At 54.1% G+C, this 11,530-nt stretch overlaps 3 protein-coding genes across 3 annotated transcripts; 1 reads left to right on the top strand and 2 right to left on the bottom strand.

The window, feature by feature from the left end:
• Window positions 1-806: 806 nt before the first annotated feature.
• On the bottom strand, window positions 807-2,696 carry PG998_010868 (cell division cycle 20- cofactor-APC complex; the record flags this gene model as incomplete). Its single annotated transcript, XM_066877684.1, has 4 exons — window positions 807-931; window positions 992-1,957; window positions 1,993-2,388; window positions 2,498-2,696. 4 exons carry the CDS (start codon window positions 2,694-2,696, stop codon window positions 807-809), a joined length of 1,686 nt encoding a protein of 561 aa, XP_066726738.1.
• Window positions 2,697-3,570: 874 nt separating this feature from the next.
• PG998_010867 (kelch repeat protein) lies at window positions 3,571-5,939 on the top strand (the record flags this gene model as incomplete). The annotated part of the gene is made up of 2 exons (XM_066877683.1): window positions 3,571-4,039; window positions 4,096-5,939. The coding sequence occupies 2 exons, from the start codon at window positions 3,571-3,573 to the stop codon at window positions 5,937-5,939; spliced, it is 2,313 nt and encodes a 770-aa protein (XP_066726737.1).
• Window positions 5,940-9,114: 3,175 nt separating this feature from the next.
• On the bottom strand, window positions 9,115-11,437 carry PG998_010866 (uncharacterized protein; the record flags this gene model as incomplete). The annotated part of the gene is made up of 4 exons (XM_066877682.1): window positions 9,115-9,303; window positions 9,368-9,548; window positions 9,624-10,673; window positions 10,788-11,437. The coding sequence occupies 4 exons, from the start codon at window positions 11,435-11,437 to the stop codon at window positions 9,115-9,117; spliced, it is 2,070 nt and encodes a 689-aa protein (XP_066726736.1).
• Window positions 11,438-11,530: the final 93 nt, after the last annotated feature.

The following is an 11,530-nucleotide window of genomic DNA, read 5'->3' as shown; positions in this document are numbered from 1 at the left end:
AACTGCCTTTCTCGGTAGAGAGAGGAAGGCCCTGAAAGCCGACGAGCGACTGATCGCTCAAACGGTACGTTGGTATGATCGTGTCAGGAACCAGCTGTAGTCTAGGAGGACACGCAGACACTGGAGCCACCTTGCAAAACTGAGCGAGGGTAGCCCCTGAAATATACGAGCTACCCCTATTTAACGTTGAATAGGGGTAGCTCGAATATTTCAAGGGGCTGGATTTAAACTTGATCATAACCGTATTGGAAGTGGTGAGGCCTGAGTTTATTGGGATACTGGTTTGATTTGTGCATCAGTGGTTTTGTGCGGTACAAGCCTACTATACAGGTAGTCGACAGCAAGATAGATGACATGCGTATATCAGTCGGCACTTTCCCGCGACCACCTGAGATGATTAAAACATGTGTGACACTTTCACTATCTAATAAACTTCATTGCTATCTACGGGACGGGAGAAACATGTTCAGCAGGAAGGGCATCGAGCCCTGTATATACGAATTGTCCTCAGTTTTCCTAAAACGCCCCTATAATTATACAGTACAAGTAATTGAACAATCGTGAACTCCTCTTGATGTGATGGTATCTTTGTGCCCCTTGGGGCGTTGCGTGCTGTGCTGCGCAATAAACGTTTCTCATGACCAAAGCCAAAATCGGGGCTGATGCTGTTTCCCAACTCCTCGCTGAAATGACTTTAAGACCTCAAAACCGCAGTACCGGAAATGCCAGAATGAAACCGTAAATACCTACTGTTGATCTCTGTTGACGCGGGGTCTGACATTCACACTTATTTACCGACCATGGGTTTATCGGATAGTCATTTGCTTGGTCATCTCGGCCTTGCCGGAAGAACCGCTAGCACCAACGCCGGACGAGGAGGCGCCAGCCTTTTTCTCAAACACCTTCCAGAACTTCAAGCTCTCATCGGCAGCTGGTAAAATGTGTTAGCGACGATATCAAAACATAGAGACATGGGGATCAGCAAACTTACCGGCAGTGGCAAGCATCTGGCCGTCGGGGCTGAGACAGCTGTGAAGAACTCGGCTCTCGTGAGCGGGAATCTCGACGTTGCGGACCAGAGTAGGGTAGCTCCAGATGCTCAACGAGTTGTCGGGGAAACCGCTAGAGCTGACAATCTCCTTGTAGCTGGTGCTCCAGCGCAAGCTGGTCACCTGAGAACCGGTGTCGATGCTGTTGACGCGAGCACCGGAGGTGGTGTTCCAGAAGTGGATGTGGCGATCGTATGAGCCACCTCCAGTCGCAAGAAGGTTAGCGTTCCAGGGGCACCAAGCGAGGGCCTTGACGGCAGCCTTGTGGTTGGTCTTGGTGAACTTGGGCACAGCCAGGGAACGGGCATCCCAAATCGACACCAAGTTGTCGTTGCCGCCAGTGGCCAGCTGAGCACCATCGGCGCGCCACTCAAGGCCGCAGACCTCGGAAGTGTGTGACACGAGCTCGGCAACCTTGTGCTCGGCGATACGAACATCGTGGTTGAAGACGAGACCACTGCGAGCACCGGTGGAAAGGAGGTGCTTGTTCCAGCCCATGACACCAACACGGGTATCATGGCCAAACATGCTTCGGATCTTCTGGCCCTCGGCCACGTCCCAGATCTGGACCTCACCGGTTCCGAGACCAACGCTGACGTAGGCACCGTCACCAGACCACTTAACGCTGCTGACGTAGGTATCAGGATTCGTCTCCAGCAGGCAGCTGACGCTACCCTCATCAGCGGACCAGACGTAGACATTGCGCTCCAGACCAATTGCGACTTGGTTGCCGCTGCTCCAGTCGAGGAGGTTTAGGTAGTAGTCATCGATAAGACCCGGGGCATCGAGGACGCGCTCAGGAGCAGTTGCCACGCGGCGGCGGAACTGAGCCGGGGCGTTAGCGGCCTTAAGAGGTCGGTTGTACTGCTGTCTGAGGTCGATGGGCTTAGACGACTCCGGGGGGCAGGCTTGAATTGGAGAATGCGGGTGTTCAGATTGACACCACAAGCGTTGGCAAGGGAGTCTTGGTAGGCAACGCTGTTGGGCGAGGGACGCGAGTATGAGGTGGTGTCATCGTCGTCGTTGATGTTGAGTCCTTCAAGGGCGGCAATGGCTTCATCTGCGGCCGAAGAGAGAACGGTCGAAGGCTCGTTGGCGCTGGACTTGGGCCGCTGTTTGTCTTGGATGTCGAGCTTGCCCGAGCCAGCGTTGGCAATTGCAGAGCTGTTGCTTCGGTTGGGAATGAAGCGGTCGGCAGCGTATGTGACGGTAGTCTTGCTCGGCTGTTGTTTCCTGACCGATACCTTCTTGGGCTTGACACCACCTGAGGTGGGGGTCGTCTTGGTCGCCTTGTTGCCAGTACCGACGAGGGTAAAGTTTGAGACGCCGAGCTCGAGAGCTTTGCGGGGGAGTCGAAGCTTCGCGGGCAATGTTGGACTTGTTGGACTTGGCCTTGGGAGAGTCACGGTGTGACCTTGAGGCCTTGGCGAAGTGTGAAGAAAGGTTACCTCCGTACACGGACTTGTTCGAAGGACGAGTGACGTCACTGGACTTCCTCTCCGGGGTGAAGGGAGATGAGTCGACGTTGGAGGCAGTGACTTGTCGTTGGCGAGGCGAAGGAGTCAGGGGCATGCGACCACAAGCGGTGCGGGAGGAGAACAATCCCGTGTGAGACTTGAGAGGGGTGGACACTGCGGCGGACGCCATGTTGTCTATCTAGCACCCCGAGGTGTGTGTGAGAGAAAGTGTGTAGAGTGAGTATGGACAGGTGGAAGCGCCGAAGTAACCGAGCGAAATCCAAGAGACTCAAGCTAATGGTTCCTGGAAATTGTGTTGTCGTGTTAGTAATCTGTCGTTGATGTGCTCGATAAATCGAAGGTTGCCTTCACGAAGAACGGCTCTAGTCGGCAGGGCGATCAAATGGCTGGTAAGACAGCGATGAGATCTAATAGACCGAGACTGGATTGGCTTCTTTGTGAAAGGTTTGGATGGTAGACTCGCTAGGAGTTGCAGGTGATAGAGAGCTTGAAGAGAAGCTGGAGGAAAGCGGGTGTGGGAGAGATGTTGTATGTAGCATGAGGGAAGGGAAGGAGACGGTAATTGCTACTCCCAAGGAAAGGGAACTTTATAAAAACAAGTTTCCCCTTCCAGCATCTGGACAGGCAATGGCCGGGCAACCGTAGGGCGGGCAACAAGAGAGCAACCGAAAGTGGGGGAACGACGACCCCCTTGCAGATCCCTTAAAATTGTGGCTAGTGTGCTCTGGGGGCGGTGCTGAGTGTGGCTTGATCCCCCGTTGGGCGCTGACTAGCGAATGCATCTGATCACAGGCAAGGCTACCGCTACTGACTCTTGCGATAACGTAACTCAAAAAGTCCCACTGGATCAGATCAGATAGCGACATCGACTCGGACTGACTGCCAGCCAGCAATCCCGATTCACCCATCCCAGGTCCCAGGCGTCGCTTCCTGTGTCATATATTGCTGCTATTCGAAGCACGCAATGCTCGCATAGCCGATCAACGCCGCCCGCGCCTGCCTTCGTCTGCCTGCCTACCCTTCGATATCGGCCCCGACCCGACATGGACCAGCAGCAACCAGGAAGCTGCCAAACGTCCCTCTTTGGCGGCCCTCCGGCACCAACATCGGCATCGGCCTCCTCTTCCTTTTCGAATGCCATCGTTCTCCCGCCGCCCCAAGTCCCAGTCCCACCATCAGCAACACCAAGTTTCTCCCCAATGGCCTCCAACGTAGGAACCCCGGCCTCGGTCGCATCGTCCAACAACACCTTTGTCATGCCCAACTCTCCGATAAAGAACCGGACCATGATTGACGGAAGCTATCGGCCAAAAGTCACAAGAACTCTGGGTTCGCGCCCGGCATGCCTCGTCAACGCCTCCGTGACTTACTGTGGCAGCAATCACATATACGCCTTTGGCGGGTTCGACCAGTATACCGACGAGGTATACAACCACGTCTTGAAGTTAGATCTTATCAGCCATCAATGGAGTCTCGTGGACAACTTTGGCGACATCCCGGGGGTCAGAATGGGTAAGTATTATTCGACGCGCAGACTCTTTACTCGCCCGCTAATACACGGTTCTCAGGCCACACCGCGACGCTATACCAAGGCGACAAACTTCTCGTGTTCGGCGGCGAAAACGAGCACCGCACCTACCTCTCGGATCTGATAGTGTTCGATCTCAAAACGGCGCACTGGATGCAGCCACATGTCAATGGCCCTGTTCCCAAGGGCAGAGCCCGCCACGCCGCCGTTTTGCATGAAGACAAGCTTTTCATCATCGGTGGCATCACGGGCCACGACAACTACGTTCTCGACGATATCTGTTATCTCGATCTGAAGACTTACACGTGGTCCAAATCTTGGCGCTTTGTAAGCCGCTTCGACCATTCCGCATACATCTGGGGTGACAGGCTGTGGGTTTTCGGCGGCCTCAGCGAGGATATGGACAAGACTGGGGATTTGTGGTGGCTTGATCTAAAGGGCAACCCTGCCTTTGAAACAAGCCCTCATATGGGCGCGTCAGACAGGCACTCATCTATCAGCCGGACAACAGGATCACCACGCCAGCCATATTCTATCAGTAGCCCCACGGTCATAGGGGCTTCGGGCTATGCTGCCAATTCACGGACGGCACAAGTCAACACCCCTTCTTTCCAGCTCAAGACATATGCTCCCATGGCCCCTGGGTCTATATCGGCCATGAAGTTTGTTTCTGGCGCCAATGTTCCGTCGCAAGGTGCTGGGAGGCATTTTCACATCTATTCTGCAGGGACACTCCTCGACTTTGTAACTCCCGCAGCTACCATAGCCCCGAAAGATTGCTCGTTATCCTCGCTTGACCTAGGAGCTTTGCGCTGGCAGAAACTAGCTGAAGGACGTGAGATCTTCAAGGCAGGTTACGATTGGCACTACTGTACCATGAATGAGGATGGCACAAAGGCCTGGCTACTTGGCTGTCCCAAAGACAATTCGGGCCATGACATGGTTCCTGCAGTCTCTGAAGAGTACCTGAGTGACATTGTGGAAATTGATCTCCGGCGGTATGGTTTCCTTGGGAATAACGCGCCAGAGCCACGGGCCGAATCATCAAGACCGTCTTTTCAGAGGGCGCATGAACAGCCCTCAAAGGGTCTGGGATCAGACCTTGCAAAACTTTTCAACCAGCCGCCAGAGTCAGGCAGCGGCACAGATTTCATCATCACTGCTCTTGCTGGAGACTACGAGGATGATGACATGATGAGTGCTGGCCAATTCCGGGCCAGCGAAATTCCGTCTGATCAGAACTGGCTCGCCCCGGATGCGCCGACATCACCGCCTATATATGTCCACAAACTCATTCTCCAAGCTCGATGGCCACACTTTGCACGGATGTACAGTGCGCAAATGGCGGAATTCCACACCAAGAAGATGCACATCCCCGAACCGTACAGCGTGGTGAAAGCATTCCTCAACTACTTGTATACGGATAGCATTCACGCAGAGGACGGCGTGAACGATCTTGCTGATGTCGCAGGGTTGCTTGTCATGTCGAATATCTACAACATCCCGCATCTCCGTCTCCTGTGTGTCAACCGGCTGGCCAAAGAATTAGATGTCATTCATGCCTGCATCATCTGGTACTGTGCAGGCCTGGCCAACGAAGAGTGGTTGAGAAAGAGGGCTGCGTCGTTTTGCCTCACGAATTGGGGAAGAATCGTCCGAACACAAGGGTTTCTACGTCTTCCACGCACCGCGCTCGTTGAGTTATCTCAGGAGATTGACACGGAAGGTCGCGTCATCGGCGGAGAAGAGCTGGAGTATGTTGATGGAAACTACGGCAATCGATTCGACAACTCTAGCATGTCTCGCAAGGATAGCATCAGCAGCGATCGTACACAAGCTTTACCCTCGGACATTGATGACTCGGAAGGCATGGATCTTGCTTAGCAAGTCCATAATCGTCAACGATGGTGGCGAGGAGAGGATATCTGGCAGATGCAGGTGGTACCTCTGTAAGGTAGGGGCCGTCGACTTGAGTCACAGCTCGTGGAGAGCGAGTGGCGGCGGCAAAATGAGGGGTATAGAACGGCATGATTTACGTGAGCGGTATAAGATTACGGGGTTTGCTGTGCATGCCAGGCATGCCCACTGTCTGGAGACCAGCCCATTGCTTTTGCTTACGAGTATGACATTTAGCTAGGAGTTGGGAAAGGAATTTGGCATATGCGGGGAGGGGTTCACATGTTCATCAAAGAACAACGTCGCAACGTTGCAGAATAGGGGTCCTTATCCACATGATCATGTATTACTACTAGTTTAGCAGCGGTGCCAAGATGGATACATAAAAGTGTTGCTTCCTGCTGGTTTCTGGGACGCACTGTATAGTAGTAGGAGTAGAGGGAGTAGAGGGAGAAGACGGCGAATTAGGCAATTAGACGCTCGAACCGTAGCTCGGCCGAATGAAAGAAAGAAGACTCCATCACGCAGAACTAGGGCCTTGATATCCAGATTTGATCAGCATGGGAGGGATCTTGATTTCGGACAGTTCTGCTACAATGAGATGGGCGGGCGGACCCCGGCTACCACTCGTCACTCGTCTCCGGGGGGCCCAGAGTTTCAAGCTCGTTGGGTTCTTTCGTTGAGTATCCACGCACTACGGCTGGCCCATGGCACATGGTGACCCTGAGACGTACTATCAGAGTGGAGGGAGGGGGACGGGGAGGGGGAGACGAGGTTGGCAAGCGAGCAGACGACTTGACGGGCAGGCGTGCAAGCGAGACAGAATTATTGGGAGCTGCCGCGAAACCCGGCGTCGGCACTTGGGAGGAAAGAAACCCTGCCCCGGGCGAGTCGCAAGACGCATTGCTTGTAACGATCTCTCAGCCCCACAGGAAATAGAGGGAAAAGAAAACGTGCGTTCGTACGGAGCATGTATCTGTGGGAGGAAAAAAGCAGGTCACAGACGTTGGCTTGTGTGTTGGGGAGTCTGATTGCATGCACTTACTGAGGCGTGAGTAGGTATACGATGACAAAGCATCCAATCCCATCCCATCCCATCCCGACTTCTGGATCCGACCCGCCCCTGGCCTGGGTGCGGAACTGCAGCGCGGGGAGGGGCCTTGATTTAGCAGTCCATTCTTTGAGAAGACTAGGCAGGCGGCTACTTTAGCTTCGTCTTGCACAAGGGCTGAAGGAGCCTCTTCTCCTCTCCAGTCAGGGTGTCAGGGTGTCGTTCGGGTGAACTGTGGCGTCAACAACCATGCATGCATGCACGCACGTTGGGAGAGATTTCCATCTCCCCTCTGTATGTAAGATGAGAGCACCACGAGACATATATGCACGGCAAACCCGCAAGAGGAGGCGAATTGGACCCTTCGCCAGTCGCGGCGTTACGTCCCAGCCCACTGCTGTTGTTCCATACTTGCCATGCTACATGCCCTCCTCCTCGAACCCCTCCCCTCCCCGCCCCGACGGCGCTTGCCATGGTGATATCTCGGGGCGACTTGGCTACCGAGGACGTAATAGCTTTTTGCTTCGGCTCTTTTAAAGGGTTAGTAAGGTGCTTAGTAAAGAGAGAGACGGCGCGATTGGTTGGTCTAAAACGTGATCAGCTGTACTATACGGACCAGAGTAGGAAGCAAAAAGGTCGGGTTTTGATGGGAATGAAATGATGCACATGTAATCAGAAACGGGGGCGCGCCAGCCCGCTTCGCGAATAAACGATCTATAGGCCCTGGGTCTAGACGAAGGGATCGTGGTGTTCGCCCGTTCCTGGAGCTGGCAAAAGAAGGGAGAAAACCTCGAGGACCAATAAAGATCCAGGGCCGTCTTGCCGCCTCGGCGCCGTTTGGTGGTAGTGGTAGTGGTATTGGTCGCAGGTAACGCCGCCGCCATCGCCGCCACCCCTGTTACCGTGTTTTTTTTTTTGGTTTCGTTTTGTGCCATCTCGCATTTCTCACGATGGTGACGGCGAATGGACGAAAGACGCAGGCCTGGACATGATCGATATTGGCATCTTCGGCATTCGCATTCAGAAAAGGGTAGCATCATCGCATATCCCGGTCCATATTCTTGCCCAATTGGGTGTCGGTATGTGCGTCGTTAGGTCACGATACATCTAGATGGATACACCAGAAGATTGTGATGTGTGTGAAATACGCACGTCACGTCAGTCATTCAATGCACAGGCGGCTCTCGCTGCCTTGTTACTTGGTAACGTCGTGCGTGCATGGACACACTGGGCCGGGACCTGCAAAGCCCGCCTTAGCGTCGGGCAGGGCAAGTTGCCATGGTTGTAGCCTGCGGGCTTGCGTCGCGAGTCATTGCTTGTATGGTGGGCTGGCTTGACGGGGTCCTGTTCAGTACCTGTCCTCGGTCCACCTTCATGAACACCCCTTGCCGAACTTCCACCCAGCTTGAAACCTTCACATGATGGCTGGCGTCGCTGACGTAGAGGCCTCATTTTCCCGGACTGCCACATGCTGCATGCCACATGCCACATGCCGCATCCAGCCAATGTATTGGTCCGGCCCGTCCGGCCTGGCGCGAGGCTTGTGATCGACAGACAGCAGCTACACACGCCTTGCCAATTAGCTTCCTAGCCGACATATCACGGTCCTGGCCCGAGCTGTCGGAGACGGCATGTAAATAGAATATTGTAGATTCATGAATCAAAAACGCCTATGTGCTTTTGGGTACGTACAGAACGAGTAGAGGGGAATGCAGGACAATGAATGACAACGCTACGGCAGTAATCGAACAAAACACGAGTAACTTTTTATAACCACCATCCCTTCCTCACCTCACTGATATAAGGTGTTTTTTCGTATACCGAGTGATGCAAGCGTCAAGTCTATCGGGGTATATAACGGCAATCAACCGTTCAAAAGCAATCTCAAACGCCAGCCCAAATGCATGATGGAAACCCTGACTTTTCCGAGCCGTACGCGGAGGCCTCCGAGGCCGTGGTGAAAGGGCTCGCTGTATCCAGTCTATGTGTGAAATGTCTAAGTTGGAGAAGGAGCCCAGAGCTGCACCTTTCGTGTTCCTTACACGATTGGGTGCTGCTGCGGAAGGTGACAAGCAATGGCACGCGATCGTGCTGTCAAGAAGACGGCCCCGATCACATCTGCATATCTTCGCCAATGCCGGGTAGGCCGTGGGACATGTTCATGTTGTTGATGGTGCTGAGATTTAGCGTGTCCGGTAAGTTGAGGTTCATCGGGTTGCCAGTAGCACCGCCGCCGGCTAGCTGAGCCTTCAACTCGGCCATCTGAGCCATGGCTTCGCAGGGTGGTGAATGAAGTTTGTGCTGCGGCATGTGTTAGCCACTAGATGACCCCAATGGCCGCGCAAGGGAGAAACCCTAAACTTACGTATTTGAGACCGTTCAGGTTCTTATATCGCTTGTTGCACCACTCGCACTTGTGAGGCTTCTCTTTCTCCATGCCCATTTCGCCGGGGTAGGGGGCCGACGTTTCTGGGTTGACAATGGAGAACGTGCCATCTCCATTTTCGTGCAACTGTTGTGTTTGATGGCCGTGTTGTTTGTGGTACCTTACACGAACGATTAGCAGCCGCATTCCAAGAGCCAACGGAACAACACAACTATTCCCGACGAAGAAAACTTACTTGAGACCGTTCTGGTTCTTGTACGCCTTCTCGCATCCTATGACAGGACATTTGAATGGCTTGTCCTCCTCACGGGGTATCATAAGACCATTCGGGTTGCCACCAATGGCACGCTGCAGCATAGCCAATTGCTGAGGATCAGTAATGTCGCCGAACTGAGATTGATCCAGGCCGAACTGCGCCATTTGCTGCTGCAAAGCCCGCTGTTGTGCGGAAGCTCCATTCGGGCTGTACAGGCGCTTGGCTGGGTCGTCGATAAAGAAGCCAAGGTCTTGAGAGAAGTCGCCGAAATCTGTCAGATTGCCCATCCCACCGAGGCCGTCATCGACTCCATTGGGTTGCTGGGTAGTGAGGGTTGGTGTGTTTACCGAGGACACAGTAGGGTTGTTCTGGAAACCGAAGCCGGTAGTGCCAGGTGTCGAGGGTTGCGAGGTCCGAAGCGCTTGCTGTTGCATATTGGTGCCGTTCAAGTTGAGTTGCAGCTGCGGCCGTTGCTGCTGGCCAAACATCTGCCGGGTTTGCTGAATGGTACGATGGGTACTGTCATCAAGTTCCATATGGCCGACGGCGTCTTCCATCTCCATGTCGCCCATCGCATCAAGGTCATCGTGAGCTTGCACATTGAGCAGCTGCGATTGCTTGTGGGCTGAACCGTCCAGCCCTGAGTGTTGCCGACCCATTTGGATACCCCCGAAACCCAGGCCATTTCCGTTGCTTGCAATGTTGCGGCCTTGTTGGCCGAGACCAAAGCCACCGCTGGTGGGTGCGAAGCCCTGTCCGTTATGCGGTGCACCAGCCAGCGCGGAGCCAGACCCCGATGCTCTGCTAATCGACAGCCGCTGACCCATGACATTTGTCCTGTTCGGTTGCACATTGTTGTTCGTGTGGACTGTCTCATAGTGGCGTAAAAGATCGTGCATCGTATCCAGCTTCTGATCGCAGCACACAAAATTGCGCAGATATTCGGCTTCCATTTTAGGAATGTACGACGAAGAATGGAACGAGGACGACGGCTGTGCGCCCGTGAAGGGCGAGCCCGTCACCATGAGGCTGTCGCAGAAGGGTCAGTGGACGATGCGACTTATACGTCAAGAACTCTATGCTAGTGTCTCAAACACCAGCAATCGACGCGGGGTTATGGTGCGCGAGATGGCAATAACTTACTCGTCGCGGATGAAGCTTCCGACGGATAAACCTCCCCAGCTCATGCCGTTCATAAGGCTGCCTGCAAGACTTTCACGGCGGGTGCGTGCCTGGTCGCGGTTGATGTTCATGGAGATGGGCTTGGGCCCAGCGCTCACAAAGGAATCATGACGACCACGGCCAAAGGCCGTGTCCAGACCTGGTGCAGTCATGTCAAGGTCACCGTCTGTATCGGCTTGGATGTAGTCGGTAGTGATGTCGTCAATAAAGCTTGAATCGCTATGCACCTGTTTTTGGAGGGGTTTGCTCTGGGAATTTTGAGTGCTGTTGTTGTGGTGGTCCAAATCGTTTAAAGTGGTGGGTGATTGTGACGACGAAGAACGGATGTTCGGGGTGGCGATATTGATGGGTTGCGCCTTGCTAGTGGATGAATGGTCGAAAAAGGCACTACTTGTCGTGTCGACAGGCGTCGCAGGCTGTGGTGAGGGTGAGGGCGAGTCGAGAGAATGTGAAGAAGATGGTGTAGGAGCAGCGGCGGCGGCGACAGCGGAATCGCCTACAAACGTATCGTTGCTGGTGCGGCTGGCAGACGGGTGCTCGGGGGTGTTATTACTACTATTTGTCGTGGATGTACCCGTCTTGCCTGTCAACCAAGAACCTATGCCTCTCATGGCAGCGATGTGGGGTTCCTCTGAATAAGATCCGGGCGAGAGAGGCAACGCGAGAGGAAGTGGGAGACAGCAGTGAAAGAGGAGCGAGTACAA

The sequence above is a fragment of the Apiospora kogelbergensis genome (assembly GCF_038363985.1).
Source record: "Apiospora kogelbergensis strain CBS 113332 chromosome Unknown utg000007l_segment0_segment0, whole genome shotgun sequence".
In the NCBI taxonomy this organism is placed as follows: Eukaryota; Fungi; Ascomycota; class Sordariomycetes; order Amphisphaeriales; family Apiosporaceae; genus Apiospora; species Apiospora kogelbergensis.
The sequence above is the reverse complement of the archived record's forward strand: the minus strand, read 5'-3'. Positions and strand labels throughout refer to the sequence as shown.